The following is a 22,589-nucleotide window of genomic DNA, read 5'->3' on the forward strand; positions in this document are numbered from 1 at the left end:
TATAACTTATAATCATTAAAACAAATTGTCAAAATCCTATATCAAAATATACAAACTAAATATCCTTAAATCAAACTCTGAAGTTCTCAAGCAACATTTTTCTTATGTTTCTTATCTGTAAACATTTCAATAATCATAGATGGAATCATTTTTGACACTTTGTGTATGTATGGTAAAATCAACATTTACCAATAAAAATTAAAGCTTCCAAGCTTACCTAGCACATTAAATTAATTTTACTTACCACATATTCAAACACAAGTGTCAATGTCTCCTTTGTGTGAATGATGTCATGAAGTAGCACAATGTTAGCATGTTTCAATCCTTTCAAAAGAGAAGCTGCAAAGGAAAACATACACATTATAAAGAACATGTTACTTCCACAAGAAATAAATATTTTATAGTGAAGGATTAGCCCGTTTGTTTTTAAAATGATTAGAATGGTAATCAGTCACTCTACAGATTTCATTCGCTGGCTGACCATTAATGGCTTGGTCCTGAGAGGTACTAAAATGCCCTCAGTTATATCCTTCCACATGTCTCAAGATTAGGGTAAGGCAAAATTTTTGGCCAAAACTTTTCACTCAAAAACAACAGATCTGATCAACCAAAATATTTCACAAATTTGTATCAAATTAACTGAATTGTTTTGGTAAAAAAAAAAATCTAAAAAATAAATCCGGACAAAAACAAAACAGTTCAATTTGAAAACGTTTAAGTGAAATGTTCCAGTTTTTTTCTAGATTTTTAAGGTTGTTTTTTTTATTATTAAATGAAAACAATTCAGTATATTTGACACAAATTTGTGAAATGTCTTCTTTGACCCAAACCTGCATTTTTGGGGGGTTTACATTTTTCAATTTGAATGACTGTTTTGAAATATACTTCAATTTTATTTATTAAAAATGTTCATAAGTAAAGCAAAATGTTTTGTTTAGCTCAAAGTGGGTTTTTTTTTTGTTTTTGTTTTTTACTTTTTGGTTCGCTGAAAAATATGATTTTTTTTTTGTCTCGGGTGTATCCAAAATGACACTCCCCGCTCAGTTTTTCAGTACAGCCAGTGAACTGAAAAATCATTTGTTCTCACAGTTCTAATGAGGATAAAGCTGTCCTTCTCTCAGTGTTGTCTTCTCCATTTTGCCAGTCAAACTCAACCCTGCTCTGAGGCAGAAATAGCAGGGGTTTCAAATGAGTGGTCTCTACTGAGTGAATCAAACCATTACCTTCTGACCTATCAAATGCGTATGTTGATTTTATAATCTAAAATCATAATATCTATCTCGGATAAGATCTGAACATTTTTCAAAATGACATTTCCCTTTCATAGGCAAAACACAAAAGGAGCTTTCTAACTAAAGGCAATCACATATTCTGTACATAGCACTTTGATAACTTCCCTCCATACACGTTTAGATTTGAGGGAATTAACTATTTGTATTAGTCAGTGACAATAGAAAAATAAGTTAAGCAGTGTTTTCATATTTTTTTTATAAAATGTTATCAACTCATATTTACTCATCTTTATCCAAATCGGATCCCGGCGGTCTATAGCACACCCCAAGCACTATCCCAAGGGAAAGTAACTGATGGAAGCAATCCTGGAGCCAAATTCTGCCTATTTGTTTTTGAAAACTATACCAAAATACAACACAACATTTTTTTGACCCATAGACTAAACATGTGATTTAATAAGTGGACTGCATTTCCCCCTTCTTCTGCCGCTCTCCAAAAAAAAAAAATCCTTATTTCAAGCAACACACCCTCAGGTTTTGTACAGTCTCTCCTCCTACACATTCTCCCTTACTTCTCTTTCTCATTTATTATCTGTAATAGCTAATTCTCTCATAGACTTTAAGGTCAGAAGGGACCATTATGATAGTCTAGTCTGACCTCCTGCACAACGCAGGCCACAGAATCTCCTGTAACAAACCCCTGACCTATGTCTGAGCTATTGAATTCCTCAACTTGTGGTTTAAAGACTTCAAGGTGCAGATAATCCTCCAGGAAGCGACCTGTGCCCCACACTGCAGAGGAAGGCAAAAAAATTCCAGGACTTCTGCCAGTCTGCCCTGGAGGAAAATTCTTTCCCGACCCCAAATATGGCGATCAGCTTAACCCTGAGCATGTGGGCAAGACTCACCAGCCAGACACTCAGGAAAGAATTCTCTGTAGTAACTCAGATCCCACCCTATCTAGTGTCCCTCACAGGCCGTTGGGCATATTTACGGCTAAGAGACAAAGATCAATTAATTGCCAAAATTAGGCTATCCCATATACCATCCCGTCCAAAAACTTACCAAACTTAGTCTTGAAGCCAGATATGTCTTTTGCCTCACTGCTCCTCTTGGAAGACTATTCCAGAACTTCATTCCTCGGATGGTTAGAAACCTTCGTTTAATTTCAAGTCTAAACTTCCCGATGGCCAGTTTATATCCATTTGTTCTTGTGTCCACATTGGTACCGAGCTTAAATAATTCCTCTCCCTCCCTGGCATTTATCCCTCCGATACATTTATAGAGAACAATCATACCTCCCCTCAGCCTTCTTTTGGTTAGGCTAAACAAGCTAAGCTCTGAGTCTCCTTTCATAAGACAGGTTTTCCATTCCTCGGATCATCCTAGTAGCCCTTCTCTGTACCTGTTCCTGTTTAAATTCATCCTTCTTAAACATGGGAGACATTATGGGAGACAATATTCCAGATGAAGTCTCACCAGTGCCTCGTATAATGGTACTAACACCTCATTATCTCTACTGGAAATACCTCGCTTGATACATCCCAAGACCGCATTAGCTTTTTTCACAGCCATATCACATTGGCTGCTCATAGTCATCCTGTGATCAACCAATACTCCGAGGTCCTTCACCTCCTCCATTACTTCTAATTGATGTGTCCCCAGTTTATAACAAAAATTCTTGTTATTAATCCCTAAATGCATCACCTTGCACTTTTCACTATTAAATTTCATCCTATTACTATTAATCCAGTTTACAAGGTCATCCAGATCTTCCTGTATGATAACCCAGTCCCCTTCTGTATTGGCAATACCTCCCAGCTTTGTGTCATCCACAAACTTTATTAGCACATTCCCACTTTTTGTGCCAAGGTCAGTAATAAAAAGATTAAATAAAATTTGTCCCAAAACCGATCCCTGAGGAACTCCACTAGTAACCTCCTTCCAGCCTGACAGTTCACCTTTCAGTATGATCCATTGTAATCTCCCCTTTAACCAGTTCCTTATCCACCTTTCAGTTTTCATATTGATCCTCATCTTTTTAAATTTAGCTAATAATTCCCCATGTGGAACCATATCAAATACCTTACTGAAATCAAGGTAAATTAGATCCACTGTGTTTCCTTTGTCTAAAAAATCGGTTACCTTCTCAAGGAAGGAGTTCAGGTTGGTTTGGTATGAGCTATGTTTTGTAAAACCAGGCTGTATTTTGTCCCATTTACCATTGACTTCAATGTCCTTAACTACTTTCTCCTTCAAAATTTTTTCCAAGACCTTGCATACTACCAAATGTCATACTAACAGGCCTGTAGTTACCCGGATCACTTTTTTTTCCTTTCTTAAAAATAAGGACTATGTTAGCAATTCTCCATAATAGAGTACAACCCCTGAGTTTACAGATTCATTAAAAATTCTTGCTAATGGGCTTGCAATTTCATGTGCCAGTTCCTTTAATATTTTTGGATGAAGATTATCTGCCCCCCCCCCCCCCCCCGATTTAGTCCCATTAAGCTGTTCGAGTTTGGCTTCTACCTCGGATGTGGTAATATCTACCTCCATACCCTCATTCCCATTTGTTATCCTACCATTATCCCTAAGCTCCACATTAAAGACTGAGGCAAAGTATTTGTTTCGATATGCCTAAATTATCCTTAACCTCCACTCCATCCTCAGTGTTTAGTGGTCCCACTTCTTTCTTTGTTTTCTTCTTATTTATCTGGCTATAGAACCCTTTACTATTGGTTTTAATTCCCTTTGCAAGGTCCAACTCTACATGGCTTTTGGCCTTTCTCACTTTATCCCTACATGTTCTGACCTCATTAAGGTAGCTTTCCTTGCTGATCCTGCCCATCTTTCACTCCTTGTGGGCTGTTTTTTTTAATCACCTCTCTGAGATGCTTGCTCATCCATCTTGGTCTACAACTCCTGCCTATGATTTTTTTTCCCTTTCTTGGGATGCAGGCTTCTGATAGTTTCTGCAACCTTGACTGGAAGTAATTCCAGGCCTCCTCCGCCTTTAGATCCACAAGTTCTTCAGTCCAATCCACTTCCCTAACCAATTTCCTTAATTTTTTTCAATTAGCCATTTTGAAATCAAAAACCCTAGTCACAAATCTATTTTTGTTTATCCTTCCATTTAGTTTGAACTGAATTAGCTCATGATCGCTTGAACCAAGTTTGTCCCCTACAACCATTTCTTCTATGAGGTCCTCACTGCTCACCAAAACCAAATCTAAAATGGCATCCCCTCTCATTGGTTCACCAACTACTTGTTGAAGGACTCCATCAGCTATTGCACCCAGGAAAATCTGAGCCCTATTATTACTAGCACTTATCCTCCAGTCTATATCTGGGAAGTTAAAGTCTTCCATGATCACACAATTCCCATTAGTATTTACTTCACTGAAAACATTAAAGAGGTCTCTATCTTTATCCAAATCGGATCCCGGCACACCCCAAGCACTATCCCAAGGGAAAGTAACTGATGGAAGCAATCCTGGAGCCAAATTCTGCCTATTTGTTTTTGAAAACTATACCAAAATACAACACAACATTTTTTTGACCCATAGGCTAAACATGTGATTTAATAAGTGGACTGCATTTCCCCCTTCTTCTGCCGCTCTCCAAAAAAAAAAATCCTTATTTTTTTAAGTGACATGCATAACCTAGAGTATGAAGACATTTAGAAACATCTCCTTTCAAAACAATGGTCACAAATAACTGTTGTTGAAATCTCACAAGGCATTTTGCGTAAGCTCTTGTTCAGAAGTGGATAGAACTGCACAAACTCCACTAAATTCAAAGATGGAACCAAACAAGTAGCATCTAAAGGCAGGAAGACTAGAGGATACAGCAGCATAGGTCTCAGTGACAGACCTGAATTCAGTTTTGAAGCTGCCAATACAGTTGCTGTTGGAGCTCAACAAGGAGTCAGGTGCTACTGCTCCTGCTGTTACAGCTAGAACAAAACATTCTCCTACAGATTGTCAACCAAATCCAGTCATCACCACCTACCAATTTCACACTAAACATGGGGGGGGGGGAGAGAAAGACTAAAATATTGTTGAAAGAGCACTTCAAGAAACCACAACAGCAGCAGAAAATATACCAATATGTACAGTATACTTAGCATTTATTCTGAAAAACTAATGATGTAATATTACTTTGATACTAAGTTTTTTATCCTCACATCAAATGTAAGGTAAACAGATGGCAGCATTTTTAATTCATTTCCCCAATGAATACTAGCACATGAGTTTTAAAAAAAAATCAGCATTTGGGATAAATATTACTACATTTGTTTGGATACATTGCTTGTTCTCTATTAAATATTTTTATTCATTCTAATACAGGATAAATTCATGAAATTAAAAGACTCACTTGGGAGTCAGGCAGTGAGATAAAGCAGTAGTTAAAATTATCACAAACCACTACTTTCTGTAATCTACAATGAGTTCAATAATGCTCATGCCTGAGTCACTGTTACTAAGCACCTCTCAGAAAAAGGGTTAAAGTTTCTCCATTTGCATACTTACAATACACAAACTATAAATCTCTATGTTGGATTAGGGTTCCTTGTATATTTTATGCCTCTAATGCAAAATGGGTAATGGAGATCACGGCAATAGTGTTTGGAGAGCTTTGACAAACAATTTTGTGTGTTTCAGAGTAGCAGCTGTGTTAGTCTGTATTCGCAAAAAGAAAAAGGAGTACTTGTGGCACCTTAGAGACTAACATTTATTTGAGCATAAGCTTTTGTGAGCTACAGCTCACTTCATCGGATGTGTGTGTGTGTTGCTTTGTGTATATATCATATCACCTTAACTAAGATGGAAAGACATATAAGCATTTAGTGAATGAAGCCTTAAGACAAGGTAGCTGCATCCGAACTTCAAACTGTGGGGTTTTTTTTTGTTGTGTGTGTGTGTGGTTTTTTTTGTTTGTTTGTTTGGTGTTTTTTTTTTTTTTTTTTTTTAACCAGTGATGGACCAAAACCAAAAACTTTGCTCTGAAACTCCACCCCCACCCCACAGGTGGACTGAGTAGACTGGAACCCACAATGGATTTGGTCTGGAAAACAAAAAACCCAAACAACAAGGTTCTTCAAAAGCAACACACAACTTTGTTGACCCATAGATAACTACTACTCCTGGAAATTAAAATAGTGAGGAAACTTCCTGCTGTGAAATGTTAGGGTTGGTCTGTTCAGAGACAATTCATCCTAGTGACTCCCTCTTTCAAGTATAAATTGGCCCTCATCTTAAATCTTCCTGTAAAGAGTCAGGAGGAGTAACAAGACAGTAAAAGGCCAGAATTGCCTTTGAATAAAGTATTTGCTGGTGCTTCACTGGTGGGTATAAGAAGTTATTTTGCTGAAGGAAAACTGAATCACATTAGATGTGATTAACTGCATGGTAATGTTTAGACTCAATCTGCTTAATGAAGATGTGGTTTAATAATTTTACCAAGCACATCTGTGTGAAGTCCCTATGTGCTGAGTCCACTTGGTAATGCAGTGTATTCTTAAAACAGGCACCATGTATAATAGGAAAGAAAGAGTGTATCAAATGATTAAAGCATTGGAAGAGGAGTCAGGGAATCTTGGATTTTACTCCTGGCTTTACCACTGTTGTACTATGATCTTGGGCATGTCATAACATGTCAATTTATCCATCTGTAACACTGGGATAACGTGTTGACAGCATTACTCAGTTAATGTGTATAAAACAGTAAAATACAACTTCATTACAAGGAAAATGGAAAATAGTTGATATGTTAATTGGAATGAGTTACGTTCAGCCATTAGCTGGATTTCTATATAGCTGTATTCATTATGTATGGTAAATTGCTGTCCTTTCAGATTGTCTACAGGTACAGACTGAAGGTTAAAAAAAGAATGAAGTGTCATTCACATATTAAAGAGTCAAAATGAAACAGAAAGATCTTATGTGCCAGCTCTATCTAGTCGTAACCAGTAATAGCTTGTCTCCATATTCTATTTCAGCATTTAAGAAGAGGTCAGTGATGTAAAGTAAAAATATTCCACTGCAGACAGTAAACAATGACGTAATTTCTTGTCGTACTTTGACACATCAGGTGTTTAGCACCTTTAGTACTTTTCAGTGCTCTGTGTGGGGGAGGTGGTGTGTGTGGGGTGGGGGGTGTGTGTGTATATATTTTATAGGTGGGGCTGGTAGCACCATTTAAGATATTTCAAGCCTTACCATTATAAAGCCCTGTTTTCAGTTGTTTAATAACTTTGTCAAACTAACTGTTTTGGCTAAAGTTTTCCATGCTGGATGTCTGCCTCCTGGTGGAATTTTTTTGGAGAAATTTCAGCCAAAACGGTTCAGCCATTTTAAAGAACGATGCTAGGGAAAAATACATTGTTGTGCCCATGTTACAAAATGCTGGTGACTTTTTCTTTGAATGCCATTAGGACCACCATGATTTGGAGTGGAAAGTCAAAATTTGACCTGTGTGTCATGGTCGTACCTTTTTCCACCCCATGAAAATCTGCCCAAAGTTGGCCAAATTGAAAGCCTTTGAAAAATTGCAGTTTGTACCTGTGCAGTAAAGAGTTCTTAGATTTTAGCAGCTAAATTCCCCCAAAGATTCCATCTGCAATGGACATGCTCCAGCACAGGGCTGAGCAGGGCTTTCCCCTGCAATTGCAGCTCTGAGCTGCTGCCTACTCTACCTCATCCAGACACCTGTCCTTCCTGTAAGATCAGTGATCTCCCTCCTGAGCCCAGGCCTCATTGAGAAGGAAGCTGCTTGATTGAAATGCAGAAGAGAAGGGCCAGATGTTGGGAGAGTGGGGCAACATATGGAGGAGTTGCACAGATCAACTTAATTCTGTCATATTTAAACTTTTGAGTCCTTAACTTTAAAAACATTAGTAAGTTGTAGCAATGTAGTTTTTGTGTAAGATATCTATATGTGTGTATACACACAGACAGAACAAAGTAAAGTAGTAATGGGGTTAAACACTTGTAGAAAAATCTGGCTCCACTGATGTCAAAGGGAATTTTGTTATCAAATTCAGTGAGGTCAGGATTTTGCCCCTGGTGTGTCAAACTGTGACAAGAGATCACTTAGCTACTCTCTCTTTAATGGATTTCTTTTTGTAGATAAGTACATTTTTGTATTTGATGTAGGTATCCAGGGAGGTCTTGGCAGGGAAGGAATGGGCATAACTGAGATTCACAAAAACCCAGTTAACTACAAGCATATTTCACTGTCCTACTTATACATTAAGAATTATATACAAAGATACATTTTCTTAAAAAAAATTACTTCATTATATTTCTTACTGAGGCATCTCCTCAAGCAAAAGTACTGTATGAAAGGCACTGTGATATTATCTGTGTCAGCATGTACTTCAGGCTGCAGGAAAAAAGGCTTGTGGCATACGTTTTGCTATTTTTTAAGAAGGGAGTGAAACAGAAACCTTTCAAGGATCATGTCAATTTCATTTTTATGGGTGGGTGAAGTCCAATATGCCTTTTTTGCTAACAGCTGGAAAATAACGCTGCCACTAACATGACATCATTTTGTCTCCTGTGGAATGATTTAGAGGTCAGAGAAAGGTAGTGGTGATAAAAAACAAACCTGAAAATAAATCCATCAATAATATTTACTAAAATTAAACATTTTTAAAGTTGTGTAGTGAAAATTAGACAAACTATGTTTTAGTTTGCTATTGAAAGAAGTATAATATGAACTAGGAATACAAAAAGATCAGGATTTTTTAGTGTTTTAAATGAAATATAGTTACAGCATTAGTATTACATTTACTAACAAATAGCTTTAAGACAGGTGGAGTTTTAAATAATTAGCAATTAACTTTCAAAGCACTAGAACCTTGATGTAGAAATCTGGTCTTTTGTGCGCTTTTAACCTACACTATACAGAATTCAGGGGGGCTGCGGGAGGAGAGACCAGCATTTCTCAAACTGGAGATCCTGACCTAAAAGGGAATTGCAGGAGGATCGCAAGGTTATTTTAGGGAAGTTGCAGTATTGGGCAGCTGGAGAGTGGCGGTTGCGAGCTGGCATCCCAGCTCTGAAGGCAGAGTGCCGCCAGCAGCAGCGCAGAAGAGCGGCATGGTATGGTATTGCCACCCTTACTTCTGTGCTGCTGCCTGCAGAGCTGGACCCTCAATCAGCAGCTGCCACTCTCCAGCCACCCAGCTCTGAAGGCAGCAGCACAGAAGCAAGGGTGGCATGGTATGCTATTGCCACCCTTACTTCTGCACAGCTGCCTGTGGGGTGCTGCTTCAGAGATGGGTGTCCAGCCAACAGCTGCTGCTCTCTGGCTTCCCAGCTCTGAAGGCAGCGTAGAAGTAAAGGTGGCAATACCATACCATACCACTCTTACTTCTGCGCTGCTGCTGGCGGCGGCTCTGCCTTCAGAGCTGAGATGCCAGCTAGCAACTGCCATTCTCCAGCTGCCCAGCTCTAAAGGCAGATCCGCCTCCAACGACAGTGCAGAAGTAAGGGTAGCAATACCACAACCACCCCTGCAGTAACTGTGCGACCCCCTGCCCCACAACTGCTTTTGAGGCCAGGACCCCTACAGTTACAACGCTGTGAAATTTCAGATTTAAATAGCTGAAATAATGAAATTTATGATTTTTAAAATCCTATGACCATAAAATTGACCAAAATAGACAGTGAATTTGGTAGGGCCCTAGCTATTGGCTCGTACCTGTCACTGTATTCTGGGAGCATTTGGCTGAAGAAAAAGAAATGGCCTCGTAGACCAGCTGGGTAAGCATGTTCCAGGCGCAGGAAATGGCATGGAAGAAAGTATGGAAATGGCATTGATACAAGCACAAAATTGGGCCCTCTGACCATGCAATAAGAGAAGATCAGGTAAGTAGGCAGCATCAGAGTCAGGCAGACAAATTTGCAGCTGATACAAAATTATTTTAATTAGCCAACATTACAGAGGAGCGTAAGGAACTCCAATGGGACCTAACTATGATGAATGGGCAGCATCGCTGCAGGTAAATGCAATGTTACAGGTACAAGGTGATGCACATTGGAAGTGATCATTTCAGCTACTCATACTGAGTTCAAAATTAACTGTATCCACTGCAGAAAGCCCCACTGGTCATTGTAGACAGCCTGATTGTAAACATCTGCTCTGTGTGCAACAATAATAAAAAAAAGCAAACAAAACATTAAGCTATATAAGGAATGGGATAGGAAACAATACTGAAAATGCCATTATAAAACTGATTTCAAATTGTACTGAGTTCTATTCTAATCCACGCCCCCATGAAAAAAGAGGTTATAGCAGAAATAGGATGGGTTGGCTGAACAGCAGAGGGGTGGCAGCACAAAGCTAGCTGCCAGTGACAGGGCAGAGACGAAGCGACTTACAGAAACAGGAACTGCATCACAGCCAAGGAAATGGCTCTGAGGTCTCTCTCCCGCAATTCTAGATATGTTTTTATCAAGATACGTTTTAACTATGAAAACAGAAATATTCCACTGCAAGGCCAAGTGTCTGCATGTACTTAACTTCTGCATCTTGTAATTTCAACATTTAAACTGTGCAGTCTTAATGCTGCATTAATATAGGGCTGTTTGTGTTTAACACATGCTACAATTTAGTAGGATATATTTGTGCTGTGAGTAACCTCTTAATATGATCCACTGTAATCCTTGACATGGTGTAAATTATCATGGTAAACCCTTGTGATACCGCACCATAAACTACTGCCACCTTTCTGCCAGTATTATCCTCCTTCCTCACAAATCCTATTATCTCAATATATTACAAGTATTCCTTTAACATAAAAGGAAACCATTCTATCAGTGGTCAGGCTCATCTGTCATAACACATGGGGGACAGACGTGCCATCCAGCAGCCTTTGTGCTCACTCTGATGCTCTGCGTGATCTCTGGGTCCTCATCCTGTCATTTATTTATCATTAATCATAGCAGTTGATACCATCTATCATCAGCGTTAGTAGAAATGACATGTAAGAAGAAAGAAAAGACAATAGATATGAACCATGTAATATATATTATATATCACCTTTCACTAACATTGCAGAAACTTCTAACCAACAAAATCTGCATTGCTACAAGATTTCCAAGTTCTATTTAAAGAGGACATTAAAGCATTATAAGACTATATCACTGCCTAGATGACCACGTGCATGTTTACGCCTTGTGGGCGATTTGGTTTAATTTTATAGTTTGCTTCTAAAAAGAATTTCCAGCAATTTTCCCCAAAGCAAAGAGATGGCAAAACAATGTTTATGCTTATTTTAAAAGCAGCTAGCCCTCGGAGGAAGATAAGGAGATACTAGAATAGGAAAGATAGGCTGAAGGAACGTCTCAGCTTCACGGTGTTGACATCCACAGCTGACAGTAACAAGGCAATAAAAGTTAAGTGAGGCTTAGAAGAGATTTAGTTCATGTAAGCTAGTAATTTCTCTCTCTTATTTCAACATGTAAAAAACTCTCAACATCTTCAACTCATTCTCTTAATACTGAAGTCTGTGTATTGTCTCATGTTCCCAACCAAAATATTAACATAACTTCATATTAAAAGTCAATTTGAATAATGCAATTAAAACAAGTCCAAACAACGTGCGAAAATACGTCAAACGGATTTGCCCACATACCCCAGTAACATCTGATGTCTTTTTTTAAATAAAATGATCACATGCCAAATATAATAACCAAGGCCTCCTCTGCTGTATGCAGATATTAAAAATCTTTTCCCCTTCAAACTAACTTTATGCTGTCCTTGCAGTGATGCTATGCAACAATCATTCCATTACAATGACGACATTTTAGGGTTTGTGATCCCAGATTATATAAAATTTATTTTTTTACGGATTCATTATTATGGGGACCTCCTTAGGATAGGCGATACACAATCACATAGTAAGAGAGTCCCTGCACCACAGAATTTGCAATCAAAATACACAAATGGAAAGAGGGTCAATGGAAGCATGAAGAGATGAAGGCCCAGATGATCAAAGGTACTGAGATGCCTAAGTAGGATTGCCAGGTGACTGTTTTTGACTGGAACGCCTGGTTGAAAAGGGACCCTGGTGGCTCTGGTCAGCACCACTGACTGGGCCATTAAAAGTCCAGTTGGTGGCACAACAGGGCTAAGGCAGGCTCCCTTCCTGGTATGGTTCCGTGCACCCCGTGGCTCCCGGAAGCAGCAGCATGTCCCCCCTCCAGCTCCTATGTGTAGGGGTTCCGCATACTGCCCCCACCCCAAGCACCAGCTCTGCAGCTCCCATTGGCCAGGAAGCGCAGCCAATGGGAGCTGCCGGGGCAGTGTCTGTGGACAGAGCAGCATGCGTAGTTAGAGGTGGGGGACATGCTGCTGATTCCGGGAGCTACTTGAGATAATCGCTGCCAGGAGCTTGCACCCCTGATCCCCTCCTGCACTCCGAACCCCACAGTCCCAGCCCAGAGCACCCTTCTCCACCCCCTAACCCCTCATCCCCAGCCCCATCCCAGAGTCTGCACCCCCAGTCAGAGCCATCATGCCCCCCCACACTCCAACCCCCTGCCCCAGCCCAGAGCCCCCTCCTGCACTCAAACCCCTCAGCCCCAGGCTGGAGCCCCCTCCTGCACCCCAAATCCCTCTCCCTCCCTGCATCACAAACCCTTGCCCCAGACCGGAGCCCCATCCTGCACCCCAAACCCCTCATCCCTGGCTGCATCCCCAGACGGAACCCTCACCCCCTCCCGCACCCTAACCCCCTGCCCCAGCCAGTTAAAAATGAGCCAGAGAGAGGGGGTGACTATAGCAAGCAAAAGAGGAATGGGGGAATGGAGTGTGCAGGGGAGGGGCCTTGGAAAAGGGGCGGGGAAGGGAGCAGACAGGGGTGTTCAGTTTTGCACGAGTAGAAAGTTGACAAGCCTAGGCCTAAGCCCTGATGCTGCTTCACAGCTACCATGCAACTTCGAGCCCTTGCTGAAGTCCCAGGGGCTTTGAAGTGCAATTCAAACTGGGGACGGGAGGAGAGGGGGGTGACCTCTTTCAGCAATGGGGCCCAATCCTGTATCTGAGCATGCCTAAATCCTGATATCTGTCAGACCCCATGGCAGGAGGACACTGATAGTTGGGGGTATGGCAGGGTGACAGCACAGAACCTGCCCAAAAGACAGCCGGGGCAGAGGGAAAAGTAGGATGAGTGTCAGGTATTGACCACGAGACAATTTCAGCTGTCAGTGCATAGGCTACCTAGGCACCTTAACTCCAGGAGAGGGTTTGCAGCTGAACATCCTGAGAGGAGGGAGGTTCCTATCTATGACTTGCAAGGCAGGCACACCAGGTCAGCTGCTTGGATGACTGAGCATCTTATCTTCCAGCATCTCTTCTCACCCCTCTCTTCAGCATATTGTATAGGGAGCTTGGGTGTCTAGCGTAGGCCGAGGATTCCACTAGGTGGAAGGCTGCTGAGGGGTTAGGCATTGCAATGCTGAAGATCTGGGCTGAAGTGACTTGCTCAAGGCCATGCAGTAACTCAGTGGCAAAGCTGAGAATAGTACTGAGGTCTCCTATCCACTAGATGGCACTATATTAGATATTTTTTCCTTATGGCATCACTAAGACAGTGTTAAGGCACCACAGGATGCCTTAATGATGCATTTCCTTAATATGTTTAGGATTTTTAAAACTTAACTCTGAATTTCATGAGTAATGATTGTTTCAGGACAATTACAACAGCTTGGTAAATTTTGTTATCCTTAATTTGCTGATATGAACTCTCAGCATTAATTCTATCTTAACACTCTTTTCTTTATCTAGAACAGAAAAAAGGCTTTACTTCAAAATCTGGTAATTCAACCATGATTTTAAACTTCCAATTATACAATTTTGATATAATTGCATGTATCAAAAAGTATAACCGCAGAGTAATTACAGTATAACTACCATGTAATTAATTACCAATATTCTAAAACTACAATAAGTAATTCAGGTATTAAGTTAAGCTTCAAGTAGTGGTAATTACAAGTATGAAGAATTAGAACTGTACTGTAGCTCTGATTACTATACCTGTACTATGAATTGCAACACATCTATTATTCATATAATAAATTTATAATTACATACAAAAATGAAGTTAAAAGAACATTACTGATGTAGCAAAGTCAGGTAGTTAATTAAGCAACGCCAGAATTAAGGTTGCCTATGCAACCTTTATTTGATACCTTTGTGTGTATGTATTATGATTAGAGCTGGGTGACATTTTTTGTGCACAGGTTTTTTTTTTTTGCTCAAAAATGGTGATTTGGGCTAACCGAAACAATTTGTGGATGTGGGTCAAATTTAATGAACTGTTCAGTCAAAAAAAAAATCTGAAACATTCCTTTTAGATTTTTTTTTAATGAAACATTTTGATTTTTTTTTTATTAGGCATGCCTTTGTTTTGAATTTTACTGCAATTTTATAATAAAAGATTAAACGTTCTTGAAATGAAACATTGTTTCAGGTTGAACAAAACGTTTCACTCAACCTGAAAGTAAAGAATTTTTTTCAACTGTTCAGTTCAGCCACTGAACAACAACAACAAATCAATTATCCACTCAACTCTAATTACCGTACAGTCTTTAAATTACATGATTACATACTATTTTCCGAATAGGATTCTGCCTCTAAGTATTTTTCCCTCACCTTATTCTCACAAATGGGTGGACAGTTTTAGCTAAAAATTTCCAAAAAGATCCACTTGATGCAGACACCCAGCATAGATAATTTCAGCTTGAACAGTTAAAGCTTTGCAAAGTTATAAGTAATTGAAAAGGTAATCTAATAACGGGAAATACTGTGAACCCTTTATAATAGGCGGCGCTACCAATCCACATATGTTGAGCACTCAAAACTGTATTTGAAGTCAATGAGAACTGTTGATGCTCAGCAAATATGCCTCCCACCTGCCTCAACAAGTGGGGGAACTTGATGGAGCTGGTGGTGAAGAGGGACAGTCAGTGAGGGATCCCAGGTAGTTCCTCCCCACTGGAAATATCTAGCACCAATTGGCCAGCTGGGGGGAGGGAGAGAAGGCTACTGATTGGCCAGTCCACAGTTCACAGGATTTAGCCTGGAGTGAGGGCCATGAGGAGCCTCTTTTGATTCCATTCCAGCAGCTCCACTCGACCCACCATGAACTAGGAACCCGACATGACAGATGCAGGGGATCTCCTCTAGCCAATCACCCATTTGGGCATCAAATTTTTGGAAGGAATTTTTTCTAGCATAGACCAATTGTCAGAGGACCAGGGAGTTGTTTCACCTTTCTTGCAGCACCTTCAAGCCACAGTGGGTAATATAGGAATGCACTTACAACCTATTTAATGTTCTTGGGTTGAGCTATTAATTCATTGCTATTAATTCATTCATTAATTCAACTTGTGGCCGGTTCCAGTGTGTTTAAAAGGATAAAACGGACAGTTCCCAGAGGTAAAACACCTGGGATTTGGTGAGATGTTGTGTGCTGAGGTCCCCAAATTTCTGCTATCTCTGGGTATGCCTACACTGCAATAAAACACCTGCAGCAGGCCCATGGCAGCTGAGTCAGTCTCAGGACTCCGGCTGTGGTGCTATAAAACTGCAGACATTTAGACTTTGGGACCATGTGAGACGGGAGGGTGCTAGGACTCAGAGCTGAGTCCTGGGGGCTAGACTGAGGAGAGATTACCCCGAGTTACAGGTTATATGGTAAGGAGCACTGGAACCAATTAAATACCTGGTATAGGAGAGTATGTGCAGGTACGCTTCTCCTGTGCTAAAGTTTAATAAAAGCTGGGGCCTGCTGCTTAATTACATGCACGTCTATCCTCATTTTGCTGCTGGGTTCACATCAATCGAAAATCAGTCTCAATGGGTTTAATCAAAAGAGAGCCATGAATGCAATGATTATTCAATTCTAGTTCTGTATTTCATAACTTTCTTCTACAAAGAATACAAAATATTCATAAAACATTCACTTTTAAAAAAGATAATCCCTTTGTATGCTAGATCAGGGGGCGGCAACCTATGGCACATGTGCCAAAGACGGCATGCAAGCCCATTTTTAATGGCATGCTGCTGCCTGCTGGGGCAGCAGCAGTGTGCTATTAAAAATCCTGCCCTGCCCTGCCCAGCTCGCTCTTCTCCGCCTCCCGCAGGGGCAGAAGCTTGGTCCTGCCCGCTCCCCTGCCTCTTCCCGCAGTGTGCTGAGTCCCTCCCTGCTGGCGGATCAGCTGATGGCCCTTGCGAGGGGGTGGGGGAGGAGTGGGGTCAGCATGCTCGCTGCTCCAGGCAGAGGCAGAGAAGAAGTGGAGGCAGGGCCTTGGAGAAGGGGGGGGGGGGGAGGTGGAAGCGGGGCATACCCCCTCCAGCCCCCTGCTGTGAGCACTCATGACTGCAGCCCACACCGCCAGCCCTCTGCCCTGACCCCCACACACACACCCATCCCTCTGCCCTGAGCCCTGCACACACACACACACCCCCTGCCCTGAGTCCTGTACCCCCCTCATACACACCCAGCCCTCTGCTTGACTCCTTCACCCCACCCCCACGCCTGTCTCTGGAATCCCCATACATACCCAGGCCCCCCACACCCCAGGCCCTGACACCTGCACCCCCTTCACAGACCGCCAGCCCTCTGCCCTGACTCTTGCACCCCACCTCATGCACCTCCCACATCCTGACTCTTGCACACCCTACATCCCCCCCCCGAGCACCAAACAGGAGCTCCTGCACGCCGCCCCCCCCCACATTCCCACCTGCACCTCTCCCACCAAATGGGAGCTGCCCAGGTAAGCTTTCCACACCCAAACCTTCGGCCCAATCCTGAGTTCTCTCCCTCATTCTAGCTCCTGGCCAGACCCTACACCCCAACCCTCAGCCTGCTCCTTCGCCCCCAGCCCTGTGCTCAGTGTACTCCCACTCTCAGCTCAGTGCAGAGAGAGAGAGGAAGAGAATGGCCACAATCAGGGAGAAGGTAGGTACCCATTCTATGTGGGCAGGGCTAGGACCCCAGACCGGCAGTAGGCTGAGCGGGTCCAGCAGCCGAGATCCCGGCTGGCAGGAGCCAGCAGATGGAACCCCTGAGCGGTAGCGGGCTGAGCTGCTCAGCCCACTGCCAGTCTGGGATCCCGACCGCCAGCCCCACAGAGCCCCCTGCCGGTCTGGGGTTCTGGCTGCCGGCCCCTTGCCAGCCAGGGTCCTGGCCACAGGCCCCGCTCAGCCCGCTGCTGGCCTAGGTGAACAGAACCCCAGGCTGGCAGAGGGCTGAGTGGGCCGGTGGTGTATGATCAGCATTTTAATTGAATTTTAAATGAAGCTTCTTAAACATTTTGAAAACCTTGTTTATTTTACAATACAATAGTTTAGTTATATAATATATAAACTTTTATAGAGAGACACCTTCTAAAAAAACATTAAAATGTATTACCGCCATGTGAAACCTTAAAGTGAATAAAATGAAGAGTCAGCACATCACTTCTGAAAGGTTGCCAACCCCTGTGCTAGATGTTCTATTTATTCAGTTTATCAAAATACTCAGTCAAGAAAATATATCTCACTGAGTGAAAGAGGTATTAAGAATCCCAGTGAAATGCACACCAAAAATTAGAATCCTGGCCACACATGATGTTTTAAAAAGTAAAGCTGGTTAAAAACGTTTCCATTGGAATTAAATGTAAAATGGCTTTTTGACCAAATGGAAGACTACTTCTCCTCCTCCTTCTCCCCCCCCCCCCCCCAAAAAAAAGTTTAGTTTTTTTGGAGGGCGGGGGGACAGAGATTAGATAGTCGGAACATTTTTGAAGAATTTTTTCAATTTAAACTTTGTCAGTTTCATCAAGATTTCCCAACCAGTTCTAGAAGGAGGCATAATTGCTAAAGGAGCATTTGGATTCAACGTTAACGCACCCATTACTCTATATAACAAACACTCTGTATAACAAGCAGACTCCTCAAAGGAGGATATATCCCTGAACCTTTTAGTGTCACAGAACCCTTTTTATTTTTTTTAATGGTCCATCTCTACTTTACATTGCATCTGTGAGGTAAAAAGGCTCATCATGTTTCTCATAAAGGCTTTAGGAAGCCCTAGAAATGAAATGAAATTGCATTTGAACAATATTGATTCCTAAACCAAGGTTTTAGGTTACAAAACACCATGGTTTTATTGGTCTGCTTTAAAGCATCCTATTGCTTGGCTATAAGAAAAGAATGTGTGCGCTTCTATTTATGTTTCTCTAGAATTGCAAACAAATGATTGGATTTTGATCTACAGTGCACTAATGAAGCACCCAAACTGATTTAAGGTTGACAATTTAAGAGTGTAGGCTGTTAATTTTTACTAGTAATCATAGGGCGAGAAAGAGGAGCTATTAAATCTTCCATTTGAGCCCTTAAATCTTTAGGACAGCTAGTTTCTCTTTCATTGCTCACTGTTAATGAGATCGGGGCATTGGCCTACTCAGATTACTGGTAAAATCAGAAATGTACTTTCACAGACTTTCTTATATCAACAAACTTACTAAAATTCTGTTCCTAAAATTTAGGAAATTTTCACTGTCTCTACACCAACTAAAATCCAAATTTTGGATCATTCAGATTGATTTGGATTTATTCTTGGTTTTGGAAGGTACCTTTGTAAAGCTGAAGTTTCCCTAATGGTAACATTTCTTTACCTGGACATTATTTCAAAATAAATTCAGATTGGCACCAATCGCACACATTGCAGATTTGACATGTTAGTAGTTGTAGTGCATGCCACGCCGTGCGCATTGCTACTGCTGACATATGCCATGTCATGTTATGCACTAACATGTCATGAAATATACTGTCTAAAAATATATCTAAAATTTCAAAGTGAAAATTGTTTTGAAACATTTTTTATTTTTTCAAAACATTTTAACTGAATTTTTTTTCTAAAATGAGAAGGGAAAAATCAAAACAAATTTTCGTAGAAATTGCTACCATTTTGAAAGGTTTCATTTTCAGCAAAATCTCATTTTCCAACAGGAAACTTTCATCAATTTTTTTTTCAGCCGGCTCTACTCTAGGGTCCACGTGTCATGTTTTCAAGCTTTACTCTGCAACCATGAGGACTAAAAATTTGGGGGAGAGTGGGATGGAGGTTAAAATGAAAGGTAAGATATTCATGTAAGTATCTGACACCAGGAGCTGGGCCCATGAGAAAGATGCCCAATATCATACTTAAGATACAACTGAAAAAACTGGCAAAACTGCAGCATGCTTCATTTGCCTACTTGCATAGCAGAATTCCTCTGGTGGCTCTCTTTCCTCCTTCCAATCCACCACTAGTTAGCACTTGCCTTTTCTGCTCTTCTCCCTTGTCCCCTCCCTGACTAACGAGTTTCTATCCCTTTCAGTCCCTCTCTTCTGCCCGTTCCACCTCCACTAGCTGCCAGCTGCGTTTCCTTCTCTTTCCCTTGTATGCTCTCAGTCTCTCTCATCTCTGTCCAAGCCGTGTCCCCCTTTTCCCCTTCAGGCTTCTTCCCTACCACTCTAAACTGTTTCCAGGATGCCCCTTCTGCTGCCCAATGTGTTTCAGGCTCCCTCTTGCTGCCAGCTCTGTTCATCCCCCAACCCCTGCCTCTCTGGCTGGCTTTCAGCTGCCCATTTTCTGCCATCTCCATTCTGGCTTGTTTCCTCTCACCTTGAACTCCCTTCTTCCCATCCCCCGTTAGCATCTCAGTTCTGCTCCCTGTTTCCCTACTCACTAATATTTCCCTTCTACTTTTCCTCTCACTTACTATCTGCTGTCAATCATTCCTGCATCATGTCCCACACCTGCAAGTGCCCCCATTCTGTTTAGCTCTTTGTGTAATATTAATTCTTCCTTTTACGAAGTGGTGGTATTCCTTCTGTAGTTAAGGATGAAGGTAGCCGTCCAATGTAAATCCAATGATCAGTCCCTCCCCAACCTTCTCCCAAAAGAAGCTATGCTTGATATTTTGCACATTGTATCTTGTACCAGGGCACATTTTTTCTGGGAATTTGGTAAAAACTTCAGACCAAGGTGTTTATCTCTGAAGGCCTTCGGCATGTTTATTTTGAATGTTATCAGATTGTCAGATGCAGTATCCTCACAAGCTGGTGGAGCGGCATTCTGATGGGTGTACTGAAGTGCCTGAATCACTATCACAATGGGGAATGGAGCCCTACACATCCATAGAAATGGTAGCATTCATAGGCCTGTTCCATAGCTAACATTTCCTTTTCAAGTTGTGAGCATTTTTGTTCCATTGGTATCAGGCTTCTGCTTTCTAAGACACAATCATATGGACCCGGATGCATGTTCAGTGAGCATGAGACCCCATGGTGCTGGGACCACCCACTATTTCAATATACAGATCTGGATTGAAACGTGCCACTGTCACGTGGAATATAATCAGTTCCCATGATTTTTATCCAATGCTCTCTGACATGTATTGGACCAGAATGTGATATTCCTTGTTTAATAAGTTCCTGCAGAGGCACAATTATTGTTGAGAAGTCTCTGATGTAGCATGTACAGTAGTTAGTCATGCCGACAGAGGACAGAACTTCATTAGCATCTGTGAGTACTTGTTGCCGTCTTAATTGCTATGACCTTTTTCACGTCAGGTTCTGTTCCCCTGGCAGAGAGTGAAACCATAAAATTCAGTGGCTTTGTTGAGGTCATACTTTGATTTATGCAGGACGAGTTGATGTGCAGCAAATCACTGGCAACCAGCTTTAAGAGCTGCATCATGTTCTAGTAGGGTTTTCCAATAGATTAAGATGTCCTCACTCTAACTGGAGAGACTGTGAATGTGTTGAGTGACTTCAATGGTATCTTGAAATACTTTTGCAGAACATGCTTTAAAAGTTAGTACAAAAAGGCTGATTAAAGCAAAGGGTGTTGGAAAAGTTTCCAGAAAGTGAGATTCAAGAACCTCAAGATGGTGATAGCTTCTGTTGAGATCAAGCACCAACATTCAGCACATGACTAACATCATTAACCAATCAAGAGATATGGTGCTCATATTGTATCACACAATATTTTGAAGTTCATTACCTTGCAAATTTCTTATTTTGCCAGGTTCTCTAGAAAAGTTAGAGTTTCCAACTTCAAAGGAGTACAACCACATGCTTACACACATATCTTTCCCCTTATTTAACGTTTATAATACAGTAGCAGGGTACACTTGAGGAATCTCATTCTCCCATGTGTGACACGGGCAATTTCTATCAAAGTAACAGGTGTAATTTCACATATCTCAAAATTTAAAAAAATGTAATTGACTTCAACAAGACTACTTGCATGTGCAAAGCTCAATTACTTTGCTGAATCAGGGCCTAAATTGTGACTAAGATTCTCACATTTAAGATGCTCAGAGCCCTTAAATGACTGGTCTTTACATACTTATAAACAAAAGGAATATGATATCAATATTAAAATTTTAAGGCACACGAATGGAAAGGAAATTAAACTTTAATTACATTATATTAATTACATAGTGTGCTTGCACATTTATTGTAAAAATCAGCATTTACTTCTCTTTTCTACCCACTAAAATATCAGTATTATTTGGTTTACAAAATAATTTCTAAAGGAACATACAAATTTCTAAAATATTTCTAAGAACTTGGTATTTGTGTTAATGAAGTGTTAATTTAGTTATTGGATGGGTAATATTAACCAGATCAAACTGCGCAGATGGGCTTTGCTTCTTCGACCATGAGATGTTGTTCCAGGAAGAAGCTCTACTATGAAGAGATGTGAGTGCACCTGACCAAGAAGGGGAAGAGCACTTTTGCGCACCAATTCACCACCCTAGTGAGGAGGACTTTAAACTAGTTTCAAAAGAGGCAGGTGACAAAATCCCATATATATACATAGAAAAGGCAACCTTAACATAGGGCTAGATGGGGAGTAGGGGAGACTCAGAAAATGACAATATAGTCATAGAAGCAGCAAGAGGGAAATCAGTGAAGGAATTAGCTCACCATTTTAAATGTCAATACACAAATGCAAGGCGTATGGAGAATAACGAAGTATTGGAAGAACTGGAATTATTAGTACATAAGCAAATTATGATTTACTTGGTATCATAGGCGCCAACTTCTCCTGGCGCCGGTGGGTGCTCGAACCCCCTGCCAGACTCCACCCCAACTCCGCCCCCTCCCTGCCTCTATTGGACTCCTTTCCCAAATCCCCGCCTCCTCCTGAGGACGCCGCGTTCTTGCTCCTTTCCTCTCCCTCCCACAGCTTGTTTCACCGTGGCAAGGAGAAGCAGGGATGTGGCATGCTCAAGGGAGGAGGTGGAGCGAAGGTGAGGCGGGGGACAGGGCGGGGAGCTTGGCTGCCAGTGGGTGCAG

General features: G+C 41.3%; 1 protein-coding gene across 6 annotated transcripts in view; it reads right to left on the minus strand.

Moving 5' to 3' along the window:
* The window catches only part of CDK14 (cyclin dependent kinase 14), a 512,169-nt gene that overhangs the window by 272,642 nt on the left and 216,938 nt on the right, over window positions 1-22,589 (minus strand). For all 6 annotated transcript variants that reach the window (XM_038392686.2, XM_043509345.1, XM_038392687.2 and 3 more), the window contains one exon: window positions 245-339. In XM_038392686.2, coding sequence (XP_038248614.1) covers window positions 245-339 — 95 coding nt within the window. The remainder of the gene's footprint in view (window positions 1-244; window positions 340-22,589) is intronic.

Source organism: Dermochelys coriacea, chromosome 2 (genome assembly GCF_009764565.3).
Source record: "Dermochelys coriacea isolate rDerCor1 chromosome 2, rDerCor1.pri.v4, whole genome shotgun sequence".
In the NCBI taxonomy this organism is placed as follows: Eukaryota; Metazoa; Chordata; order Testudines; family Dermochelyidae; genus Dermochelys; species Dermochelys coriacea.